The sequence below is a fragment of the Anomaloglossus baeobatrachus genome, chromosome 6, assembly GCF_048569485.1.
Source record: "Anomaloglossus baeobatrachus isolate aAnoBae1 chromosome 6, aAnoBae1.hap1, whole genome shotgun sequence".
NCBI classification, from domain to species: domain Eukaryota; kingdom Metazoa; phylum Chordata; class Amphibia; order Anura; family Aromobatidae; genus Anomaloglossus; species Anomaloglossus baeobatrachus.
The window spans coordinates 447,596,644-447,624,503 of record NC_134358.1 but is presented as its reverse complement, the minus strand read 5'-3'; the positions used below and the strand labels follow the sequence as shown (position 1 = coordinate 447,624,503).

The 27,860-nt window shown below is 42.0% G+C and overlaps 1 protein-coding gene across 4 annotated transcripts in view; it reads left to right on the top strand.

Moving 5' to 3' along the window:
* Positions 1-27,860, top strand: part of RBMS3 (RNA binding motif single stranded interacting protein 3) — a 963,285-nt gene that overhangs the window by 307,884 nt on the left and 627,541 nt on the right. For all 4 annotated transcript variants that reach the window (XM_075315252.1, XM_075315249.1, XM_075315250.1 and 1 more), the window contains exon 3: positions 17,060-17,118. In XM_075315252.1, coding sequence (XP_075171367.1) covers positions 17,060-17,118 — 59 coding nt within the window. The remainder of the gene's footprint in view (positions 1-17,059; positions 17,119-27,860) is intronic.

The window sequence follows — 27,860 nt, the reverse complement described above, 5'->3', positions numbered from 1 at the left end:
TTTGTTGAAATCAATTAAATCCACTGCAGGGAAGGGTTAGGTAGAAAGATTCTTGATCATCACCCCTGCTCCTCATGAGAACAATCAAAAACTCATAGATTCAAGTACCTTTGGAGGACTATAAATTATTTTTTTGAGAAAATAATAAAATCACTTTTTTTAAATATATAAAAAAATCCTTAATGTTAATTCACTTTCTCTTGGTATCATCACATTGATTGACATTCCACCTATATAATATATAATATTTTTTAACCTATATGGTAAACACTGTAAAAAAAAAACAAAACTGCAAAATTATAGTTTTTAGATACTTAATTTTTTTTATAACTGAATATTTTATTGAATTTTTTCAAAACAAACAAAGAGAAAATACATGGATATGGCCCGCAAACATGTGAGCAGTAATTTTAAACCATAAATCAGGACACACATCATATTATTTATTGATATATTAGAAGCAAAGAATATAACAAGACAGACAGTACAATAATCAAATTTAATAAATTTAATAATTTAATCAAAAATCAAAATAAAAATTAAAACATTGTTCTTTAAAAATTAACTCTCCTTAGAAAACAAGCCCACACAGAGCTCCTTGGATGGAAAAATCCATTATGGGTCTTAGAAAAAAGTGAAGCAAACCCATTTTTATGAATTTTTTTGAAAGCAGTACATTTAAACAATACTCTAAAAATTTGGTATGACTGTTAGAGATGAGAAAAATCTGAAGTTCAGTTTTCAAACCGAACACAAACTTACAAAACAGGGCTCATGTTTGGAGTTTGAATACTTTACGTGCGAACTAAACTGAGTTCTCAGGCTGGCTGCATGTGGGGAGAAACTCAAACTACCAATCAATGTTTCTGAACCTTCTCGGGCAAGGTTTAGACACATGGAGGTTTGATTTTTTTGCTGCCAGCGAACCGAACCTCCAAAGGTTCGCTCAACTTTTAATCATTGTAATGTTGTTTAATAATCTAGTTACTGGGTCATCTTTCAGCACAATGAATCTTGGAAAAATTAAATGCAAAAAAAATATTTGCCAAATTGCATGTTTTTCTCTCTTTTATACCACTTAAATTTTAAAAAGGTTTATATTACAGTATATAGTAAACTGAATGATGTTATTCAACACTACAATTTGTCCAGCAAAAAAAACCTCTTAAATGCTTATGTTCATAGAAAAATAAAAGAGAACTTTTGGCTCTTGAAAGAAGAGAAGGGTAAAACAACACCGCAAAGACTAAAATTGGCTAGAGTTGAAAGGGGTTGATAATAAACTAGATTGGGAAAAATATTTCCTTTCTTCTTGATCAATATGTTTTATGTCTGGCAATGATAGCTGGATTGCTGAAGGGCGGTTTCATAATTTGAATTTAACAAAAAAAATATCAGTCTGCTCATTTTTACTTGTGCACCACATTCTTTTTTTCTCTTTTTTGTTTTTTCTTTCCTTTCCTTATTGACCCTCCACAGTTGGCACTGCTCTCAGTTTATGTGAATTCAGATACCGACACACAAATATTTCTATTGGAAGTCATTTCTTTTTTTGTGAATTCAATAAAAATAATTCCAGACAAATTATTCCTAAATTGTGCCCTACATGGATACAGACTTACAATATATTAATATCTTTGGACCAGGGGTACAGCTAGGGGCTACCCATTATGAGTCATATAACTGCTAGGGCTTTGCCAAGAAGACACTTTATTGTCTCTGCGATATTTAGATTAAGAGATAGGGAAAAAGACTGAACATTGAAACTATATATGCTATTATGACAGTGTTGGATACATCACCCGCTCTTAGACTCTCTACTAATAAGTGTGTGGCAATGTTGAGTGAACATGGACTATTTCTAGATTTCTACATCAAAGTATCTGTTCCAAAGATTAAATCACTAGCACACTGAACTCCTAAAAAATATATACCCTACCAGACAGATTTGAAAACCTCCAGACTACTTGAATATGTGCCAAGATAAGTAAATGTACAGTTACATATAAAGAACTGTAAACATGGAATATCATTAATTGGAACAATATTGAAGGTTAGCGTAAACTGAGACTATCTTTTCTATCAGTGTCATTTGAGATCACAACTGCCTTTTACGTTCATTGACTGAAGCTGAACACTAAAAGCTAATTACTACATGTATTGCTTGGATGTCTGCCATAACTTAAGACTCAATTTATCTTATTGGCATGAACTTTCTGTCAGCAGGTTATATAAGTTATATTCCCATGTCAAAACATTACAGGTCATATCAGATTAATAGACATTAACCAACCACTAAGTACAAAATGCAATCTAAGAATCTGAAAATAAAAAATATACAGTATGCAATACATGCATAAAACAAACTAAACAAGGATCTATTCTAAAAACAATAAGAACAATTCTACTGCCACATAAGAAAACATGAGTCAAAACTACAGTTTTTAGAAAACATGGTTTCCTTCATCATGTAGAAATATATAGCCCTACTTTTTATAACCCTGGACATATAAAAAAAACTTGTGATCCGGACCTAGAATATATCCACTGCAGAGTAGAGTTTAAAACCGTTCTAACATCATAGTGAAATCCTCCAGCATACCACTACTCCTTTAACTTTTATATATCAATAAAAAGGAATTATTTTACTATTAAAATATGAAATTATATGAATTTGGCTTATAAATCACTTAATCACCTATTAACTATACAGAAGTAAACATCTCTAAATTACCTGTACTCATGCATAGCAATATATTAATAAATCCATTTACCTTGTGCCATCAACATGATGACCTTTCATCCACCTCTGGGGATTTACTTCTACACCAAAAACGTCTGCTGTTTTTACAACAGAGTTGCATAGAAAGTGAAGGTGCAGTGATAACTAGAGATAAGCGAACCGGCCGTGGTTCGGCTCGAGTTTGGTTCGTCAAACGGAGGTCCCGTTCGAGTTTGGTTTGGCGAACGTTCGACGAACCGAACTCGAACTGCATAGGAAACAATGGCAGGCAATCACAAACACATAAAAACACCTAGAAAACACCCTCAAAGGTGTCCAAAAGGTGACAAACAACTCACAACACAACACAAACACATGGGAAAGTGACAAGGACATATACTCATGCAAAAAGAAAGGAGCTGGACAAGAAAAAAGAGGAGGAGACACAGATATGAGTATATGCAAGGGAACGTCCATGCCATTACTGTGCAACTTGACCCCTGCTCATTTTAGGCTTCCAATCTGGATAAATTGCCTGAGCTCACCTCGTACGCCTTGGGGATCTTGTTGTGTCACGTAGCCAGCGTTTTCTCGGAACATGTCCTCATTGCTGCTGGGGGTGTGCTGACAGCTAAGCACACGCATCTGTCCACTGACAATGTGGACAGACTAACGTTCACCAAGATTAACAAGTCATGGCTCTCAGAGGACTTTTCTTTCCCTGGGTCATCCAGGGGAGGCAAAAGGCACGCGCATTTTTGAGAGTGCTTCATGCAAAGGATCTTTTTCATCTTGAAAATGGGGTCAACTGATGCCAGTCAAGTGGGGTGTGTGTGGCCCAATTAGTGGAAACGAGGGAGACTGTCGTTGGAGTCCCCTTGCTTTTGAAAAAAGAACCAACATGAACAAGCCATGGCTCTAAGAGGACTTTTCTTCCCCTGGCTCAGCCAGGGGAGGCGAAAGGCACGTGTATTTTTGAGAGTGCTTCATGCAAAGGATCTTTTTCATCTTGAAAATGGGGTCAACTGATGCCAGTCAAGTGGGGTGTGTGTGGCCCAATTAGTGGAAACGAGGGAGACTGTGGTTGGAGTCCGCTTGCTGTGTTTTACATGCTTTTAGAAGGGCATGACATGGCTTAGAGCTTGACTTTCAGCATCTGCAAACTGTTGGTTACCAAAATGCTTCCTCTCCAACCTTTTTAACTGAGGATTTTCGAGACCTTATGCCCATCGCAGTGCCCCAAGAGCCGATGCCCAGGCGCCACTCCTTCTCCAACAAAGGCGTGCACGCGCTACACCAGCATGTCGCACCAAACATCACCGCTTCTTTGAGAAACTGTGTGACAGGGTGCATTTCACCACAGATACTTGGCCCAGTAAGCATGGACAGGGGCGTTACATGTCGCTGACTGGGCTATGGGTTACTATGGGGAGAGACAGAGAAGGGTCTGCTGTACAAGTCTTGCTGTCCCCATGAGTTGTATCAATCCTTCCTCTGTATGTAGAAGTTAATACACTGCTTCTGCCTCCTCAACCTCATGTGGGTCCTTCACCTCGGCCCAAACCCTGTGTGGTCAGGGCACCCTTCCTTGTAACTGCGCACAAGGAAAACCACACACCTCCTTACTATGCTGGCAGCAGAGCTCAATGCCATCATGCGGTCAAATATTTACTTTGAAATGTATGGGAAATGTGAGTCACACCGCTGAGAAGTTGTGGACGGTTAGCTCTGGAGACCAAGTTTCATCAATGGTTGTCTCCACTCAACCAGCAGACAGGGAAGGCCGGGTGTGACAATGATGCAAACATGGGTGCGGCCTTTCGCCGTGACAATGTGACACACGTGCCTTGTGTGGCTCACGTGTTGAATCTAATTCTCCAGCAATTTTTAAAACACCATCCCGGCCTACATGGTCTTGTGCAGCGGGTACGCTCGCTATGTGCTCACTTCCATCATTCGCACACAGCAACTCAACAACTTTCGTCGCTCCAGAAGTCTTTAGGTCTGGTGGTTAAACGCCTGAAATGCGATGTGCCGACACCCAGGAATTTGAATCTGCAAATGTTGCAGCATTTGTGGCAGCACCGCCGAACCCTGCTGCAATACGTTATGACATATAGCCTGGCCTAACTTGATCCAGAGGTGGTGCAGATCACGCTGCTGGAGTGGTGTCAGATCAAGGACCTATGCACCCTTCTACACAGTTTACAAATGTCGACGAAGATGTTTAGCACTGGCAATGTCATTCTCAGCGTGACAATTCTGGTCATCTACATGATGGAGCACACTGTAAGTATTATTCGGAGTCAGGTGTTGGGACAAGAGGAAGGGGAGGAAGTACATGCGGAAGGGATAACAAGATCTATGAGGTCCAGATGGTCAGCGGCACCTAGGTGGCAGTCATGGTGGGGGAGAGGGATTAACAAGGGCGCATAGTATCAGCAAAAAGTGTTGAGGAAGGTGCAGGAGCCCATGAAGAAATGGAGGACGAACTGGTGATGGGCATGGAAGACTCAGCAGATGAGTGAGAGCTTGCTCACATTTCGGTTGTGCGAGGTTGGGGTGAAAGGGCAGAGGAGGGAGGCACGATTCTCACCTCTCTGCCACCAACACACCAAGGACTTGGTCCTCCTGGATGCACAAAACACATGAGCGCCTTCTTGCTGCACTACCTACAACATGACCCTCGGATTGTACGAATTCTAAATAATGCTAACTACTGGGTTGCCACACTGTTAGTTCCCCGGTACAAGACAAAATTTGGCGAAATAATTCCTGCCATAGAAAGGGACGCACGTATACAGGAGTATCTGCAGAAGGTGTTACGCAATCTTAGATCTGCTTTTCCACTAAACACCATTGCTGCACAGAGTGAATCTCAACACTTTGTCATGGATAGGAGGAAATGGTCTTTTACTTGTCCACATTTGAGGGACCGAGGGCTGGCTGCTGTGCTGAGATGGCATTGAGTACGGTGTCCCTGCAGAGTTGCACTTTTTGTCATATACAAAATGAGTTGAAAAAGGACAGATGCTGGTGGAAAGGGGAACAGGTGTGTTGGAAAGGGGTTAAGCAAAAGTAACATTGCTGAAGAAACACCATCTGTTACGGTGGGACTGGCAGATTTGGAAAAAGTGGTATATACTATGATACTGCTATATAACGAAAATTAATAAGAAAAGAAAGAGAAAGGTATATATCCCCATCAGCAGTCAATGTCCACCGTGCTCCCAGGTGGAAAAGGAGAGGTTGGCAACTGGAAGGTTAGGTGGAGGATACAGAGCTGTGTGGCTATGAAACTAATAGTAGCCTGAACCGAGTTAGACGCCACTCGGATCTGGAGACTGGGAGCCCTGTTAGCATCACAGGGTCCACATGCCCACCCAGCCCAAGAACTCCCTGTTAACATCACAGGGGCCATTGAGTACGCTGACCATGTGCATTGGGGCCACACCTGTGGACAGCAGGCGCATCAGCAGTAGCAGGCCTGTTAATGCCACTGGGCTGCACAAGCAGGACTGTTAGGACAGGAGCTGGTCTTAACCGTTCTGCTTTACCAACTATGGTGGCGGCCTGCATCGATGCGCTATCCCTGCCTACCTCTGGCCTAAAGCCGCAATGGGTTCAACACATGGAGGTGTGCTCTTTCTGAGCATAATAGAAGACTGCGCACCTCCTTGTTGGCTCCAGCCCGTTTTATAACCTGGGTCCGCTCCAAACCAGGGTGCGCCACAATGCACCTCCTGGAGACAAAAGCAGAGTGACACGTCATGAGTGGCATAACTAGCGTCCTATTTGGAACCGCAACTTCAATAATGACCTCATGGCTGCCACGACACAAACACCGCACCAGTCATTGTCTGACCATCAATAATGAGGTGACAAGTCATAGGGGCGGGCCTCTGCAAGCCATTTGGGAGTGGCCCGGCCACATTGTCAGGACACCTGATTTCCTGTGGTCTATATGGCCCCCCCACATCAGGGGCAGGGCCAAAGAGTTCATTACCGGACCTAGTCTCTGATGCAGTAAACTAAATGGCAGCATTTTTTGCTATTATTATAGCGTATTAAAAACAGAGCAGGAGGGTGTCATGCAGAGGTGCTAGAAATAGCTTGGCACCAGTGGAGAACTAATGGAAGTCCAACAGCCACTTCTTATATGCCACTAAATGGCAGCATTTTTTGCTATTTTTATAGCTTATTAAAAACAGAGCAGGAGGGTGTCATGCAGAGGTGCTAGAAATAGCTTGGCACCAGTGGGGCACTAATGGAAGTCCAACAGCCACTTCTTGTATGCCACTAAATGGCAGCATTTTTTGCTATTATTATAGCTTATTAAAAACAGAGCAGGAGGGTGTCATGCAGAGGTGCTAGAAATAGCTTGGCACCAGTGGGACACTAATGGAAGTCCAACAGCCACTTCTTGTATGCCACTAAATGGCAGCATTTTTTGCTATTATTATAGCTTATTAAAAACAGAGCAGGAGGGTGTCATGCAGAGGTGCTAGAAATAGCTTGGCACCAGTGGGGCACTAATGGAAGTCCAACAGCCACTTCTTGTATGCCACTAAATGGCAGCATTTTTTGCTATTATTATAGCTTATTAAAAACAGAGCAGGAGGGTGTCATGCAGAGGTGCTAGAAATAGCTTGGCACCAGTGGGGCACTAATGGAAGTCCAACAGCCACTTCTTGTAAGCCACTAAATGGCAGCATTTTTTGCTATTATTATAGCGTATTAAAAACAGAGCAGGAGGGTGTCATGCAGACGTGCGAGAAATAGCTTGGCACCAGGGGGGCACTAATGGAAGTCCAACAGCCACTTCTTATATGCCCCTAAATGGCAGCATTTTTGCTATTATTATAGCTTATTAAAAACAGAGCAGGAAGGTGTCATGCAGAGGTGCTAGAAATAGCTTGGCACCAGTGGGGCACTAATGGAAGTCCAACAGCCACTTCTTGTATGCCACTAAATGGCAGCATTTTTTGCTATTATTATAGCTTATTAAAAACAGAGCAGGAGGGTGTCATGCAGAGGTGCTAGAAATAGCTTGGCACCAGTGGGGCACTAATGGAAGTCCAACAGCCACTTCTTGTATGCCACTAAATGGCAGCATTTTTTGCTATTATTATAGCTTATTAAAAACAGAGCAGGAGGGTGTCATGCAGAGGTGCTAGAAATAGCTTGGCACCAGTGGGACACTAATGGAAGTCCAACAGCCACTTCTTGTATGCCACTAAATGGCAGCATTTTTTGCTATTATTATAGCTTATTAAAAACAGAGCAGGAGGGTGTCATGCAGAGGTGCTAGAAATAGCTTGGCACCAGTGGGACACTAATGGAAGTCCAACAGCCACTTCTTGTATGCCACTAAATGGCAGCATTTTTTGCTATTATTATAGCTTATTAAAAACAGAGCAGGAGGGTGTCATGCAGAGGTGCTAGAAATAGCTTGGCACCAGTGGGGCACTAATGGAAGTCCAACAGCCACTTCTTGTAAGCCACTAAATGGCAGCATTTTTTGCTATTATTATAGCTTATTAAAAACAGAGCAGGAGGGTGTCATGCAGAGGTGCTAGAAATAGCTTGGCACCAGTGGGGCTCTAATGGAAGTCCAACAGCCACTTCTTGTATGCCACTAAATGGCAGCATTTTTTGCTATTATTATAGCTTATTAAAAACAGAGCAGGAGGGTGTCATGCAGAGGTGCTAGAAATAGCTTGGCACCAGTAGGGCACTAATGGAAGTCCAACAGCCACTTCTTGTATGCCACTAAATGGCAGCATTTTTTGCTATTATTATAGCTTATTTAAAACAGAGCAGGAGGGTGTCATGCAGAGGTGCTAGAAATAGCTTGGCACCAGTGGGGCACCAATGGAATTCCAACAGCCACTTCTTGTATGTCACTAAATGGCAGCATTTTTTGCTATTATTATAGCTTATTAAAAACAAAGCAGGAGGGTGTCATGCAGAGGTGCTAGAAATAGCTTGGCACCAGTGGGGCACTAATGGAAGTCCAACAGCCACTTCTTGTAAGCCACTAAATGGCAGCATTTTTTGCTATTATTATAGCGTATTAAAAACAGAGCAGGAGGGTGTCATGCAGACGTGCTAGAAATAGCTTGGCACCAGGGGGGCACTAATGGAAGTCCAACAGCCACTTCTTATATGCCCCTAAATGGCAGCATTTTTTGCTATTATTATAGCTTATTAAAAACAGAGCAGGAAGGTGTCATGCAGAGGTGCTAGAAATAGCTTGGCACCAGTGGGGCACTAATGGAAGTCCAACAGCCACTTCTTGTATGCCACTAAATGGCAGCATTTTTTGCTATTATTATAGCTTATTAAAAACAGAGCAGGAGGGTGTCATGCAGAGGTTCTAGAAATAGCTTGGCACCAGTGGGGCACTAATGGAAGTCCAACAGCCACTTCTTGTATGCCACTAAATGGCAGCATTTTTTGCTATTATTATAGCTTATTAAAAACAGAGCAGGAGGGTGTCATGCAGAGGTGCTAGAAATAGCTTGGCACCAGTGGGACACTAATGGAAGTCCAACAGCCACTTCTTGTATGCCACTAAATGGCAGCATTTTTTGCTATTATTATAGCTTATTAAAAACAGAGCAGGAGGGTGTCATGCAGAGGTGCTAGAAATAGCTTGGCACCAGTGGGACACTAATGGAAGTCCAACAGCCACTTCTTGTATGCCACTAAATGGCAGCATTTTTTGCTATTATTATAGCTTATTAAAAACAGAGCAGGAGGGTGTCATGCAGAGGTGCTAGAAATAGCTTGGCACCAGTGGGGCACTAATGGAAGTCCAACAGCCACTTCTTGTAAGCCACTAAATGGCAGCATTTTTTGCTATTATTATAGCTTATTAAAAACAGAGCAGGAGGGTGTCATGCAGAGGTGCTAGAAATAGCTTGGCACCAGTAGGGCACTAATGGAAGTCCAACAGCCACTTCTTGTATGCCACTAAATGGCAGCATTTTTTGCTATTATTATAGCTTATTTAAAACAGAGCAGGAGGGTGTCATGCAGAGGTGCTAGAAATAGCTTGGCACCAGTGGGGCACCAATGGAATTCCAACAGCCACTTCTTGTATGTCACTAAATGGCAGCATTTTTTGCTATTATTATAGCTTATTAAAAACAAAGCAGGAGGGTGTCATGCAGAGGTGCTAGAAATAGCTTGGCACTAGTGGGGCACTAATGGAAGTCCAACAGCCACTTCTTGTATGCCACTAAATGGCAGCATTTTTTGCTATTATTATAGCTTATTAAAAACAGAGCAGGAGGGTGTCATGCAGAGGTGCTAGAAATAGCTTTGCACCAGTGGGACAATAATGAAGTCCAACAGCCACTTTTAGGATGCCACTAAGTTTCCTCAGTGTTTGCTAGTATAATAGCTTAGTAACAATGAAATTGAGTGTGCAATGCAGAGGTGCTGCACATAGATTTGCACCAGTGGGACACTAATGGAAGTCCAACAGCCACTTTTAGGATGCCACTAAGTTTCCTCAGTGTTTGCCAGTATAATGGCTTAGTAACAATGAGTTTGAGTGTGCAAAGGGCAGGAGGGTACAGTGGCAGGGTTGTGGGTCTGGGTAGAGGAAAGGAAGCCTCCCTTTCTATCCCTCTAATGGGGAAATGCAGCGAGGAAATCCCTGATCTTAGCTACACAGACGCTGTCATCTTGTGTAGCTGTTAAAATCTGTTTTCACGGACCTGACTGTCACCTATGGCTCTGACCCTGCCAGTATTAGCCCTTACAAGGGCTGAAAGAAACTGCTATCCCTATTCTGTATAGCGCTGTGTATAGAGCGTACACAGCAGTATCGGAAACAGGAGCTACGCCAGCGGTGACTGACACTAAGATACAGAAGGCAGATAATGGCGTGCTGGAAGAAAATGTGCGTTTTTATAATGCTGGGACATGTGACATGGACATCCTATCACACATGCCGTTACTTCTCTGGCTAAAAGTCTACTTAGCTTTGTGTGTGTCTGGGATTGGCTGACATGCTGGCCTGCCCCACTACACGCGCGCGCTTAGGGAAGGAAGACAAGGAAAAAAAAAATAAATTATCCAAACAGCACTGTTCCCGCACACTATACGCTGAAATTTCATAATAGTGTGAGTCACAGAGTGAATTACACTATTACAGCGGAAAGCCAGCTAGTAATTAGCTTGTCTTTTTTTTTTGCTAGAACCGTTCTCGAACGTATCTAGAACTATCGAGCTTTAGCAAAAAGCTCGAGTTCTAGTTCGATCTAGAACAGCCCCCAAAATCACTCGAGCCGCGAACTGGAGAACCTCGAACCGCGAACCGCGCTCAACTCTAGTGATAACAAATGACTCACAGAGCTTTCGACCATAGTCCAAATATTTTCTCTCCGTGTCTTGTAAAGAGGTCTTTTAGAATGGCCCACTTAGATTTCCAAAATGGATAATAACGCCATGAACATCAAAACGGTGAAAAATCAATACTGATAATCCAATTACAAAATGTTAAATCACATCACACCAGTAATAAGGCTCTAGATGACATGTCTTCTGAATGTTTGACTTAAGAATTGAGAATATATCTGGCATTCAGTGTCTGATCCGGCTAACACTGGAAATAGTTATCAAAATGAAACATAATATCAATAATAAGCTTTTTTCATCCAATATAATTAATTATAATAATATATTAACCCTTTCACGACATCCACCATAGATGCACGGCCACAGAAGATGAATTCTAGCTCACCGCCATACATATAATTGCTCCTCTAATGCAGCTGTCAATAGTAACTATAGCATTGATCTGCTTGAAAAGAGAGGGGGCTCCCTGTCTGCTGCAAAAATAAGTCCCCACTCAGCTCCAATTGCAGAAAAATGAAAAAGCTATGGTATATCTGTCAGAATATAGCAACTCAGAAACAATTGGTATTTCTGTAATCATACTAATTCAAAGAACAAAGCTATCTTATTAATTTTTCCACATAGTGAACGGAATGAAAAAAAAAATAAAACTCCTGAATTATTAGATTATATTCAATCTGTGTCCCAAAACTAGAAGAAAGCAGTCAAAAAATGTATCTGCCGAAAAATGGTACTAAAAAAACCATAACTTATCACGCAAAAAAAACAGGAAAAAAGGATATAAATCTGGTATCGCCATAATCACACTGACTCGAATAAAGCTGCCCAATCACTGTAAGATTAATATCTTAAAAAAAAAAATAAATAAATTCTTGACCTGCTGGTTTTTTATTTGTTCTTCATACCAAAGATCAAAAGTAGGCTCAGCTCACTTTTATCCTGCGCTCTTTGCTAAGTGCTTACATTGGGGTTTTGTTTGTAAATCTCTGAATTACGTGATTCAGACTGAACCCCAAATCGTAGATTCCAGATGGAGTCATTCGGGATTTAGTCTGTGCTATGATCCAGTGGTGACAATCTTTGCAGTGGTTTCATAGCCATCGCTCCTCATCGCTGCATGTGTTGGCTGTCAGGCAGGCCGTATGTGAGTCCAGAGACACCTGACTTAGGAGATATCCCTGACTGGGCCTTGTTTATAATACCCTTGGACATCAATACTCTGGATGTAACTTGACCCTGAAGCCGCCTGAAACCTTCTGGTAAACCTGATGACTGGGGGAAACACATTGAGGTAATAAACAAATAAGGACCAGGATTTACAGTACTTTAAACATGGTCTAAAAATCAAGGGGCACACTGATCAGTTTGGATGCCATTCTGATGTTGATTTTGATTAATTGCTACTAATTTAATGTTTCCAGTCCGTATGTTGTTCTGTTGCTTGAGAAAGTACTTTAATTACCTCTATTAATACCCTGTGTTTAGGGTTGGCGGCTTAGAGGAAGGATGGTACATACAATTCTTAGCGCAACCCGGGGTCCACCGTGCGTTAGATGGATATAGCTGCTAAGAGCCCAGAGAGCTGGATGGACAACTACAGACCTCTGTATAATTAGGTCAAAATTAACAGGTTGCAAAATGGTCAGTGTTGTTTGCAAAATTATTCTTATACGAACAACGGTGGGGTCAGGCGACCACCGCGGTTGACAAAGAGTGCCAATAAACAAACAGAAGTATGGATGCAGCAGAGTCACAGCATGCACATTTGCACAGTAGCACCTGCTGCAAATAATAAGGTTCAGACCAACAGCTCCCTTAACCAGCGCTGCTGCCTAATAAAATAAAGGTACAGATAACAGTATGCTAAACTAGTACTGTTATACTAGTAGAGGTGAAGTAGCCTCTGGAAAAACAGTGGCTTCACCAGCACCGTTGCAGCCACTAGGATTGCGGATATCAGTACGCTAGACTGCACAGACACTAGCTATAGCTACTAGGTAGCGATTTAGTAAAAGACCAGCCTAAGAGACACTCTCGCTACAAGGCAAGTACAGACTGAGTGCTGTCTCACGTCGGCGGGTCCACATACACCCTAAGCACCGCCTAGTCTCAGCTCACACCCAATAAGCGTGGCTGACGTTCAATGCCAATTCAGAGAAGCAATGTCATCAGGGTAGCTGATGTCCAATGGCCAATCTAAAGATGCCACGTCATGCGCATGCACATTGGCCAAAGAGTTAGATTTACACTACAGTTCAAAAGTTGAGGGTAACTTAGAAATTTCCTTATTTTTGAAAGAAAACAAGATTTTTTGTCAATGAACCTGACATTAAATTAAACAGAAATATACTCTATACATTGTTAATGTGGTAAATGACTATTCTAGCTGCAAAAATCTGGTTTTTAATGCAATATCTGCATAGGTGTATAGAGGCCCATTTCCAACAACCACCACTCCAGTGTTCTAATGGTACAATGTGTTTGTTAACTGTATTAGAAGGCTTATGGATGTTTAGAAATCCCTTGAAAACCCTTGTCCAAGTATGTTAGCACAGCTGAAAACAGTTTTGCTGATTGGAGAAGCTATAAAACTGACCTTCCTTTGAGCTAGTTGAGAATCTGGAGCATTACATTTATTGGTTCCATTAAACTATTAAAATGGCCAGAAATAGAGAGCTTTCATGTGAAACTCGACAGTTTATTCTTATTCTTAAAAATCAGGGATATTACATGCGAGAAATTGCCAAGAAGCTGAAGATTTCCTACAACGGTGTGTACTACTCCCTTCAGAGGAGATCACAAACAAGCTCTAACCAGAGTAGAAAGAGAAGTGGGAGGCCCCGCTGCACAATAGAGCAACAAGACAAGAACATTGGAGTCTCTAGTTTGAGAAATCAACGTCTCACAGGTCCTCAACTGGCAGCTTCATTAAATAGTACCCACAAAATGCCAGTGTCAACATCTACAGTGAAGAGGTGACTCCAGGATGCTGGCCTTCAGGGCAGAGTGGCAAAGAAAAAGCCATATCTAAGATTAGCTAATAAAAGGAAAGGATTTATATGGGCAAAATAACAGACATTGGAAAGAGGAAGAGGGGAAAAAAGTTTTATGGACAGACGAATTGAAGTTTGAGGTGTTTGGATCACACAGAAGAACATTTGTGAGATGCAGAACTACTGAAAAGATGCTGGAAGAGTGCCTGACACAATCCGTCAAGGATGGTGGAGGTAATGTGACGGTCTGGGGTTGCTTTGTTGCTGGTAAAATGGGAGATTTGTACAAGGTAAAAGGGATTTTGAATAAGGAAGGCTATCACTCCATTTTGCAACGCCATGCCATACCCTGTGGACATCGCTTGATTGGAGCCAATGTCCTCCTACAACAGGACAATGAGCCACAGCACAACTCCAAATTATGCATGAACTATTTAGGGAAGAAGCAGGCAGCTGGTATTCTATCTAAAATGGAGTGGCCAGCCCAGTCACCAGATCTCAACCCTAGTGAGCTGTTGTGGGAGCAGCTTGACCGTATGGTACGCAAAAAGTACCCATTAAGCCAATCCAACTTGTGGGAGGAGGGAAGCTTGAGGTGAATTATCTACAGATTACCTCCAAAAATTAACAGCTAGAATGCCAAAGGTCTGCAAAGCTGGAATTACTGCAAAGGAGCGTTCTGTGCCGAAAGCAAAGTTTGAAGGAGAAAATTATTATTTTAAGCAAAAATCATTATTTCTAACCTCGTCAATGTCTGCACTATATTCTCTATTCATTATGCAACTCATTTGATAAATAAAATTATGCTTTTTCATGGAAAATACAAAATTGTCTGGGTGACCCCAAACTTTTGAACTGTGCTGTAGGAAAAGACTCGGCCCACGCATGCGCACTTGCCTGCTTTCCACACTTAGACTCTGGTGGCTGAACAGCCACTAGTAACAAAGTGGAGGATTGGGCCAAACGCTGAGAATGGTGCAAGGTGGAGCAGAACCAGCAGAATGAGTCTCAGGCAACGGAGAGACAGAAGGCACCCTGTCTCTAACCCCAGAAGGAAGACGCCTGCAGCGTATAGCCGTAACACCTTGCTTGCTTGTTATAGATAACCCTCAGATTAGTATTCTACCTTCTTCCTCTGAATTGTAGCTTTAGGAAAACAGGATGATCTAGGGTGAGCCGTCGTGGAAGGGGGTCACCACTATCTTTTTGCATAGGGTGCCTAACCTCCGTTGGAGGGCAAATGAAAGACTAAATAGGCCTAAGCAGGAGCAAGGAGTTGTTTCCCTGGTGGGGCTTGTTAAGTGCTACAAGCCGCCGCCCTTTTAAATTTTGCATTAAAAGTTATATCTTAAAAATTATTCCAGGAGTTTTGTTTGTTGAAATTGTATTGATGATCCTAGTAGTAAAACCATATTGATCTAGTACACTTCCTAACAGACAAATGTGAATAGGTGTATACTGAACAGGAAACATACTTTAACAAATAAATAGCTGCACTTTGAAATGCTAAGGTATTCAAACATTGGCTACAAGAATTTGAACATGCATTACTGCTAAGGAAATAAATATAAAAATGGAGACAGCATATAAAAAAGGCCAGTTTCATGTGAGTCCAACAACCAGCATCAAGGCATATCTCTTTTTCTGGGTCCCTACCTAATGCCTCTACCTTGCCTGAAAATTTTACAATTCATGGGTGGCCTGAGCCAGGTAATAGAAAATTAAAAATTACCTTACAGGAAACCTGTCAGGTGCAATATGCACGCAGAACCACGAGCAGTTCTAGGTGCATATTTCTAATCCCTGCCTAACTGTCCGAGTATTCACTACCTTAAATAGATCTTTAGAAAGAATATTTCTAAAGATTTTTTATGATATGCTTGTGAGTGCAGGAAGTAGTCGCAAGGATGTTAGTTTCCCTCAACTTATCTGTCCTCTTAGCATGTTAGCATGCCCACAGGGGTGTGCTTACATGGTATTCAATGCCCATTGCCCAGTGTCATCAATGGTGACGCATGTAACTGTGTCTGTTGTCACCACTTCAGAATGCTAAGTTTAGGGTCAGTGCACATGATCAGAAGTCCCCACACTTCTGGTCATGCGTACTATGAAGCTGGGTGTATGTGTCCCAGCTTCAGAGAGGTCTAGTGCGCATGACCTCTAGTGAATACAGGGACAGCTAGGCATGGATTAGGAATATGCACATAGAACTGCTTGTGGTTCTGGATGCATATTGCACCTGATAGGTTCTCTTTAAGCTGGTGGAAAATGAGGGATCACTCCTATTTTCCTTAGAATAAGTTATTAATATCAGATTGGTGCAATACAAAATCATACTGATCTATTAATTTTCATGAATCGTCAAAGAAAAACTGGAATCCCTTGCTTTTTTTATTTATCTGGTATAGATAAAAAAAACTATTATTTTTGATGAGCGTTATAAAAGAATCAGCACCCCAATTAGTACAAAAATATATGTAAATGTGTTCACTATTTTGTTATATACTATAATGCAATATACTGGCAAACACTGTATAGAGCAATATTTGAGCATGTTTACCCAAACTTTTCCATTACTTCCTTTGTACTAATTAGAGTTTATATCAATGTTAATTTCTTTTTTTTAGTTGAGCAAGAATTGAGATCCCTTCCAATGTGATATTGATGATGACCAATCCAAAAGTCAATATTAGAGGACTGGATAACCCCTTTAACATACACTTTAAGAAGATAATACTATAAATAGTTATTTTTACTTATACTACTATACAATGACGACTAGATGATCTGTAATAATAACAATTCCTTTGGAAATATTTCTCCATCTGCAGAAAGTTTGTATTTTGTCTCATAAACATAAAAATCATGATGTGGATAAATATAAAGAATAATTACAATTTAAGACAGTGCTGACATAATTATGCAAAAAATATTAAGCAACTAAAAATGAATTTCTGTTCATTGTTTACAGGTATGGGAAGATTGTATCGACTAAGGCAATCCTGGACAAAAACACAAATCAATGCAAAGGTATGTAAAAGGATTTCTTTGAAAACGCTGGGTTCCTACTACTTGATTGAACAACAATCTGTTCCGGATTAAGTTGTGCTGATTATAGAAATGTAAAACTGTTCAGCATGGTATATCTCTAGGGTTTAACATGGTATTTCTTGGCATGGGACCAATGTGGTTTGCATAGAAAGCTCTATGGTTTCTCGTATTTAAGAATTCTGTATATTTTCTTGTGCTTTTGCTTCAGGCTAAGTATTGGATACAAGTGTGAAATCTGAATTGTTTGCAGTACTTGTAGAATGCTCTGCATTATTATATATTCTACATTTTTTAAATTATTATTTTTAGAATCTTTGTTATGAAAGGGGGGGAACGGTTACATTCAGTGTCTGTCTATCTGTCTGTACTGTTTCACTGCTTTTCCAAAACAAAAATACCCTATCTTAAAACTTTGACAAAAACCTAATGTAAAACTTTTATTGTTTTGTTGCATTTACATCACTATTAATAAAAATGTTCAATTTAATATTTGATCTTTAATGCCATACTAGCCTTTTCATGATTAAAAGGTTTCCAAGAAATAGTTTCTTTTGGGAAACCCAACAAAAAAAAATGTTTTTTCGTGTTATTTCCATTTTCTTGAGAAACCCTACAATCCTAATGCCATACAAGATTACAATTAAATAAAACCCTTATTAAAAAAAAACTGTATTTGATTAGAAAGCTATTTGATTACCATTGCAAAAATATTAACAGTTTGTTAAAGGGATTTTCTCAACAGCTGCAGGAGTGCACGTTTCCAAGCCTCTTGGCTTCCTGTTTGCAGATGGTGAGGTGCTCCTGCTTTATGGACACCAACATTGCTGCCTAAACTATGCTTTCTACTATGCTGCAAGCAGAGGCAGATTTGACACTTCAGCATTGGATATGGATAGACTCAGAAGAGCTGTTAAAAGTTCTACAAGAATGCAGTACACTCCATGCAAGGGAGACTGCCCGCTGTTAGTAGAATGCAAAGGTGGCCAGTAACATAGGAAATGAGCAGTAAGCCAAACAAATAAAAGTCCTCGAGTTATTGAGGACATATAGGATTTTTAATAATAAGAATAATTTGAAAAAATGGCTTTTTTGCATACACTTTTAGTTTTTCACCAGATATGATGATAAGAATAAGCCTTTAAAACTTTTTTACAATAATAATTAATGGCCGTAGTAATAAATTCACACTTTGGCATCCTTTTGGAAAAATAGTTAATTGGGTTCATGGTACTTCAGTTGTTGCCTTGTCATTTAGCATCAACAAAAGGAAAATCAACACTAACATTGTAATTTCCCTGTAGATATATTCTTATAGTGGGCTACTCCAAGGCAAGATTGGCTTATTGTAGAAGGGCTGTAATTTAAGAAGAGACTATCAAAACTACTTAGTTACCTGTAATTTCTAAATTGTTATAGTATAATGTTTCGTAATTGTTACACCCTATTCTATGGTGGACATATCAATGGTGCAACCTGTGCAGTCACAGGAGCCCAAGTGGTAAGAAGGCCACTACCCTCTCCAAAGGAGCTGGAATTGTGCATTTTTATTCACTATTGAATTGCAAAGAGTCCATATCTTGTTTTTGCACTGGAGTACTCTTCTGTCTTTGTCCTACAGTGCTCTGTAACAGACCCTAAAGAGGCATCATTGTGAAAGGGGTTAACAAGCTTGTGATCTACTTAACTTTTTAAAGTAGTTCTCCAAGAATTCTTATAAAATAAAAAAGAAAATAATTTGTAAACATTCACAGTTTTTTTTCTAAATATCTTTATTTACCAAAAAGGTATGGTTTATGTAGTGCACTCTGCCATGATTTTAAAGATGGCAACTGCCATAAATTAGTGTGCGCTATTGATGGGAAAGTTGGCTTGCCACTGGTCATTACTCGATCGAGCATCAGGGTGCTCAAGTACTCAAGTACTGTTGAGATTACAAATGCTCGAGTTTCCCATTGACTTCCATTATACTTGGTAATCATGTCGTCCTCTAGAACCCAGAGTAACGAGTAGAGTTGAGCGCGGTTCGAGGTTCTCCAGTTCGTGGTTCGAGTGATTTTTGGGGGTGTTCTAGATAGAACTAGAACTCGAGCTTTTTGCTAAAGCTCGATAGTTCTAGATACGTTCGAGAACTTTTCTAGCAGCAAAAAGCAGGGCTTTTTACAGCTACAGTGTGCAGGAGCCATTGCTGGCAGCCTGCCAGAAGCTGGTAACCAAGATAAACATCGGGTATCCAAGCAAAGCGCTTTGGTTACTAACCCGATGTTTATCCTAGTTACATGCAGGAAGCCCACACTTCCCCGCTCAGCTCACTCCGCCCCCCTCCTGCACGCGGCATGTATACACACACACACACACACAAACACGTCCCCAGCCATGCAGTCCACGACACTGACGTCCTCCTGTCACTCTGCACACATGGTCCCGCTCAGCTTACCTGCGGTGATGAAGTCCCGACCTCAGCGCTGTCACTGTCCTCCATGGCCGCCGCTTGTCACATCACCTTCTCTCGCTTCCGACCCGAGACTGACTAGCGGTGACGTCACGGGCCTCTCGCGATACTTGGCTATGAAGGCGGCGGTCATTGAACTCAGTGACAGGTGCTGTCGGCAGTGCAGGAGATCAGCGCAGGTAATGTACCTCGCTGACAGCAGGATTTGTCATGCCCTGCAGTGACCTGGGCTGACCCATTGATGTTAGCTCAGGTCACTGCGCTGCTCTCCCAGACAATGGGGAACATCCTGCTCTTCATTGACTGGGACAGTGTGGATCGTCATGGCAACCCCTTGGATTACACCAGACCTGGATTTGTTTTTCTTTCTAATAAATTGCTTAAAGAGGGAATGTATTGGGGAGTATTTTTTCAAATAAAAATGTGTTTGTCATCTATTATTTTTTATTACTGACTGGGTTTATGATGTCGGGAATCTGATAGACGCCTGACCTCACCAACCCCAGGGCTTGATGCCAGGTGACATTACACATCTGGTATTAACCCCATATATTACCCCGTTTGCCACTGCACCAGGGCATGGGATGAGCTGGGGCGAAGCACCAGGATTGGTGCATCTAATGGATGCGCCACTTCTGGGGCGGCTGCGGCCTGCTATTTTTAGGCTGGGGAGAGTCCAATAACCATGGACCTCCCTAGTCTGAGAATATCAGACCACAGCTGTCTGCTTTACCTTGGCTGGTGATCCAATTTTAGGGGGACCCCTACGTTTTGTTTTTTTTTTTAATTATTTATTTAATTTAAAATAACAGCGTGGGGTCTCCTCAGTTTTGGATTACCAGCCAAGGTGAGGTTGCCAGCTGTGGTCTGCAGGCTGCAGCCGTCTGCTTTACCCTAGCTGGCTACAAAAATAGGGGGAACCCTACGTCATTTTTTTTTTATTTTTTTGGCTAAATACAAAGCTAAGCACCCCTTAGTGTCACATAAAAGGCACCAAAGGGTGCAAAATTACAAAATGCAGGAGAGTGGGACATTATGTGTCTTTCTGCCATTATAATGACAGAAAAGACTGATATGAAGTGCACAAGCACAAGAAAATCACCAGAGCGCTCTACGCTGTGAAAAGCAGTAGAAAATGGCACTGGAGTGAACATGTGACCGCCTCATGTAGGATGAAACTATGGATCATGGGTAAATTTATGCATTTACCCTCCTTCAGTTTTTTTGCAGTACACAAAAAAAACGGAAGGCACACGGATGACAAACAGATGACATACGGACCGTCTACGGAACGGAAACGGATGCCACACGGATGCACCCGTGAAAAAAAATGGACTTTTTTTGCAGACCGCAAAAATGGATCGGTCGTGTTAATGTAGCCTTATTCTGTTCTGCCGTTTATAAACAGCAGGCAGAAATAGGTGAATAACGCCCCCCGGCGTCAGAAAATCTCCGGGGTTTCCGGGCTAGCTGAGCCCCTGGAGATCATGATTCAGGACGTTTTTTCCAGTCCCCGCTCACGTGATCACAGGTATACACCGTACACCGATGATCACGTTACAGTAAATGACAGCGCCGGTAAAAAATTATTTATCTCCCATCTGGCATGAACAAACATGATAAATCTCCTCCCCGGTCCCCTCCGGTCCCCCGGTGTCGCCAAAGTGCCCCCCTGATGCCCTCCCAGAAATCCAAGATGGCCGCGCGCACAGCAGCGCGCCAGCCGCATTCACCCTACTCCTCTGATTTCTGTCGCATGTGCCATGACACATGCGACAGAAAACTCCTCCCCAGGCCCTGCCAAGTCACCCCCTTTAACCCCACCGGTGTTCCCCGGTGTCCCACGGTACCTGTGCAGCGTTGATACCCCCACGGCCCTCTCCTTCACAATAGACGCTGCCGCATGCACAGAGCGGCTTTCAGCTCAGCTTCCTGTGTTCAGACACAGTGAGTGGTGGTTATGCATCTGTAAGCTAAATGGGCGGCACGGTGGCTCAGTGGCTAGCACTGCAGTCTTGCAGCGCTTAGGTCCTGGGTTCAATTCTCACCAAGGACACCATCTGCAAAGAGTTTGTATGTTCTCCCCGTGTTTGCGTTGGTTTCCTCCGGGTACTCCAGTTTCCTTCCACACTCCAAAGACATACAGCGCTATGGAATTAATAACGCTATATAAATGAATAAATTATTATTATTACTGCAATGCCCTGCTCATGAGGTAAGGAACATAATTGATCAGGAGAGCTATATATTACATTTCCAAATGGAGGGATTTGCTTTTATAGTTTCCCTGCTGAACGACTACCAAACATGAGAGTCCGTTATACGCCACAAGAAAACACATCTAAATAGCGAGCTCTGTTGTTAAGTATTCATTCAGCTGGATAACTGGACTTAAAGGGGTATTCCATCTCCAAGAACCTATCCCCAATATATAGTAGGTGGAATAGCAATAATATCAGCAAATACCAATATTTGGAAATGTAGAATAGTTCTCCTGATTAGGCATGCCCTTACATCATGAGCAGGGCATTGCAGCTTTGGTAGCAAAAATTACGACATGGACTCTGCTGCTGTGGACCCGGGAAGACTGAGTGCAGATTCATTGCACCCACACTCCTCACATGAAGGGTCCGCACTCCTAGAAAATGGGGGATACGTTCCCTGAGTGTCTCTCCCCCATATTCTTAGACGTTCCAGAGTCGTCGTGGGACCCCTTTATTTTTTTTCTTACAATAAATTGGTGAAAGAGGAAATGTTTTTTCAAATAAATTTCTTTTGTCGATTTTTTTTTTGTTAGTACTGACAGTTTATGATGTTAAGTATCTAATAGACGCCATGACATCACAAACTGCTGGGCTTGATCTTAGGTGACTTTACAGCTAGTATCAACCCGATTTATTACCCCGTTTGCCACTGCACCAGGGCACGGGATGAGCTGGGGTGAAGCGCCAGGATTGGAGTGCCTGCGGACTGCTATTTTTAGGCTGTGAAGGCCCAATAACTATGGACCTTCCCACCTTGAGAATACCAGACCACAGCTGTCCGCTTTACCTTGGCTGGTGATCCAATTTGGGGGGGACCCTACTTTTATTGTGTAATTATTAATATTTATAAAATAATTATAAAAAAAGAGCCTGAGGGGACCTCCACATTGGATCCCCAACCACGGTAAAGCTGCCAGCTGTGGTTTTCAGGCTACAGCTGTCTGCTTTACCCTAGCTGGCTATCAAAAATGGGGGGACCCAACGTCATTTTTTTTTTAACTATTTTTTAAATAGAAAAAATTAATGGGCTTCCCTGTATTTTGATTGCCAACCAAGGTAACGGCAGGCAGATGTGGGTGGCAACCCATAGCTGTCTGCTTTATCTGTGCTGAGAATCAAAAATACCGCGGAGCGCTACGTCATTTTTTTTAAAGATTTATTTTTACAGCACTGTGATGTCCAGCAATCAAAATACAGGGAAGCCCATTTTGTTTTTAGTTATTTAAATAAATAATTAAAAAAAATATATATGGGCTCCCGCTGCATTTTTTGTATTGCTAGCTAAGGGTAATCCAAGCAGCTACTGGCTGCTAACCCCCACTGCTTGGTGTTACCTTCACTGGCAATGGAAAATCCAGGGAAGCATTTTTTATTTTTTTTGCCAAAAAACTACAAAAAAAGGACGTGAGCTTCGCCATATTTTTGTATGCTAGCCAGGTATAGCAGGCAGGTGCTGGAAGAGTTGGATACAGCGCCAGAAGATGGCGCTTCTATGAAAGTGCATTTTCTGAGGCGGTGCAGGCTCAGAAAGCTCAGGCCAACCTGTGCTGCGGATTCCAATCCCCAGCTGCCTAGTTGTACCTGGCTGGACACAAAAATGGGGCGAAGCCTACGTCATTTGTTTTCTAATTATTTCATGAAATTCATGAAATAATAAAAAAAGGGCTTCCCTTTATTTTTGGTTCCCAGCCGGGTACAAATAGGCAACTGGGGGTTGGGGGCAGCCGTACCTGCCTGCTGTACCTGGCTAGCATACAAAAATATGGCGAAGCCCACATAATTTTTTGAGGGGGCAAAAAACTTCTGCATACAGTCCTGGATGGAGTATGCTGAGCCTTGTAGTTCTGCAGCTGCTGTCTGTCTGTATGGAGAAGGCCAGACAGCAGCTGCAGAACTACAAGGCTCAGCATACTCCATCCAGGACTGTATGCAGAAGTTTTTTGCCCACCAAAAAAATGACGTGGGCTTCGCCACATTTTTGTATGCTAGCCAGGTACAGCAGGCAGCCACGGGCTGCCTCCAACCCCCAGTTGCCTATTTGTACCCGGCTGGGAACCAAAAATATAGGGAAGCCCGTTTTTTTTAATTATTTCACTTATTTCATGAAATAATTAAAAAACAAATGACGTGGGCTTCACCCCATTTTTGTGTCCAGCCAGGTACAACTAGGCAGCTGGGGATTGGAATCCGCAGCACAGGTTAGCCCGAGGTTTCTGGGCGCCTCTGCTGCGAATTTCAGTCCGCAGCCATCCCAGAAAATGGCGCTCTCATAGAAGCGCCATCATCTGGCGCTGTATCTAACTCTTCCAACAGCCCTGGAGCCGGGTGGCTTGTTGGGTAATCATGAGTTAATACTGGCTTTGTTTTACTAGCCAGTATTAAGCCAGAGATTCTTAATGTCAGGCACGTTTGACCCGGCTATTAAGAATCTCCAATAAAGGGTTAAAAAAAAGACACCACACAGAGAAAAAATACTTTAATAGAAATAAATACACAGACACATTAGAGACTCCATCTTTATTACCCCCTGTCAGCCCTCCACGATCCATGGTCTTCTGTCTTTCTCGTTCAACAAATGCAGCTCTGCTACATCACTGCTGCATGGGGGAAGACGCTGCTTCCCGTAGAGCCTTCACTCCATGAAAGCTGCACGGGAAGCAGCGTGCAGCCTTCACTCCGTGAGAGATCAGTGCTGCTAGCGGTAACAGCGGTAACGCAGACAGACGCGTTACCATAGCAACGGTGCTCCCGGAGCCGCGGTTAGCGGAGACGTCACCGCTAACTGCGTTGCTATGGCAACCGTGATCTCCGTTAATGACCGGCTGTGTCAGCCGGTCCCTAACGGAACGGGGAATCGACCGTGTGCTAGAGCATGTCGCCTGTACACGGCGATACACAAATGTGAACCATGTACCGGAGAGAAGCTTTCGCAGGTCCTAAATGATGCGTCATAGTCATGTGACCAGTCTGTAGCCAATGAGATAATAGCCACGTGACTGGTCACATGGCTATTTTGACGTCACGATAGGTCCTGCATCACTGCTGGCAGTGCTGGTCACCGGGAGGATTCAGCGATCATCGGATGGAATAGCGGCAGGAGACAGAATGCAGGAGGGATCGCGGGGACCGGTAAGTGTTATGGCAATGTTTATTAACTGTATGTGTACATTTATAATGCATTTTTATGTGTTTGTGATTGCCTCCCATTATATCCTATAGGTTCGAGTTTGGTTCGTCGAACGTTCGACGAACCAAACTTGAACGAGACCTCCGTTCGACGAACCCGAACTCGAGCCGAACCACGGCCGGTTCGCTCATCTCTAGTAACGAGTAGTGGCTAGCACACTAAACCATCACAAGTATGCACCATCCTAGATTTCAGAGGACTCACAGCAGGACAACAGCTAGTCAAGACATACGTCAGGTCAGAGCAACATGAGTGAACTCATATTTTTCTATTCAGTCAACCTGACAGGACACTGACTGTCATAAACCAACAGAGATGATAAACACCTTTCTTTAGTTGATTGAAAATGAACATTCAGCCTGACAGTTTTAGTGCATCTCGCAGATGCCCTTCACACAGACCATCTTAGGACAGCTGCACACTGCTGGAAGAAATGTCCTATCTTTAAAATCCTGACAGGGTGCATTTGATAAAGCATATAAAGGTATTTAGAAAAATGTTTAATATTTAAAAAGTATGTTATTTATTTTATCACATTTCTTGGAAAAAACCCTTTAAGTACAGAACCTGTTGCAGATGTACATACAAATTGATATTTATACCAAGGACATTTCAGGAATTTAATTGCTTAATGAATATGTATAGCATGTCCTCATGGCCAATTGTGGTCCATGATGTCTTTCCTTGAAGCATTCAAATGTACCCTGCAATCTCCCAGTCCCTTTTTGCCACACAACACTAGAATGGAACGCAATATCTTCACACCAGTTTCCCCAGTCAATAATTTTGCTGGATAAGCTATTGGAAATCATAAAGAGTATATTGGCATTAGCTGCATAAAAGTGGGTCTATAGGTCATTGGGAAATTCAAGTAAAAATAGAGTGCGGTCTAAAATGTCTAATTATTTTGGATTCACTTGTTAGGAGGTGAATTTGAAGAGGTTTCCAGCTTTTTATGTATGTTTGTTAGTTAGGTTCACTTTTATTAAGACAAAACTAGTTGATGTGACAACCAGTTATCATAGGTCTATGGGTAAAACTTTTCTCTGTGCGGAGACTGACGCACTATTCTGGCTGCCAGCAGTGAGGAGACTTATAGCTGCATTGCTCCTTTGTGAAATAAGAAAATTGCCACTTCAGGGAGATAGTGGACAAACTCTAGTACCACCTATTGGACGTAGTAACCCTAAAAGTCAAAAGTGACCCTTTAACAAGCCTTGTCACATGACTTAAGCCTGCTTTACACGTTGCAACGCCCCCATCGTATGTGTGGCATGTTCAATTTGTTGAACGTGCCGCACAAACGATTACCCCCCGTCACACATACTTACCTTCCACACGACCTCGATGTGGGCGGCGAACGTCCACTTCCTGGAGTGGGAGGGACGTTCGGCATCACATCGACGTCACGCGGCAGCCGGCCAATAGAAGCGGAGGGGTGGAGCTGAGCGGGATGTAAACATCCCACGCACCTCCTACCTTCCGCATTGTGGGCCGGGAGCCACAGGACATAGGTAAGATCTGTTCATTGTTCCCGTGGTGTCACATACTGCAATGTGTGCTACCCCGGGTACAATGAACAATCTAACGTGCAATTCTAGAGAAAGGTACGATGTGTATGTGATGAACGTTTTAACGTTCAATCGCAATCGCAGGTTCCTGTCACACACTGCATTGTACCTTACAATTCGGATGTGCGTCACTTACGACGTGACCCCGCTAACACATTGTAAGATACATTGTAGCGTGTAAAGCGGGCTTTAGGATTTATGCCAGATTAGAACCTCAATTTGCAGACACAGTGTTTCAAGGTGATTGCCCCTCGTCAGTGCAAAGTATGAGATCTAATATGACTGTATGAGACCAGTTATCAATAATGGGAGGGAAAAAGAAGATTCCAAAGATTCTCCACCAAAGAATACAGTATATTAAGCATATAGTAACAACTTAAATAATGGCGTGTTCTTGTGATGAATTAACATGTTAGCTCCTCCAAGGAGTCTCTTTTTATGTTTGCTCTCTGCGCAGATCTTCTCAACATGGATCTCTTTTAAACTATTGCCATTCCAGTTTTTTAAGTGGTGTAAAATAGCAGTTTCCCTTGGAGCCAACAAAAAAAAACAAAACATTTACACCTCTAATACAGAAGGTGAAGTTAGATTTTGTCTATACAAAGTGGTTCACCCTCCCTTTGTCAATTTCACCAATTTTCATGAAACATGATGTACATTTGTTGCTAATGTTTAGTATGAAGCGATTTGTTTCATTTCAAGCAGCAATGGTTTGATGTAGACTATTGTAGAAATGTCAGGTACTTAAATATATATTTATATACACATGGCAACTTATGAGAGAATACAAAACACTATTGAAAATGGCATATCAAGAGGTTTTTAAACTCTGTGAACAGCTACGGGAGAAATAAGATATGTAGTTTCTAATCTCAAAACACTTTTTCATAATTTGAAAGGATTACCTGAAATAACCGAAGGCATTTTGCAGAGTATAAGGAGCAATATCATTTCCATCGTTGACCTTTGTTTTGCGGAGAGCCTCTTGCATTATACGTGCATTTTGATATAATAAAATGTGAGACATAGGAATAGATTGCATGGAATTGTTCTAGATGCGTATAGTAAGGGGTGCAGTGCTTGATCTGGCAGCAGTTCCTAAGTTACTTTCATATCTTTGGGCGCTGACAGAATGAATAATCTATGCCTACTGGATAGGGAATAGAAGGAAGTTAAAATGCCAAACATATAGGCACATTTCAGTGAATGTGAATTACTATCATCTACATCTGTCCCCACTGACTGGTTAA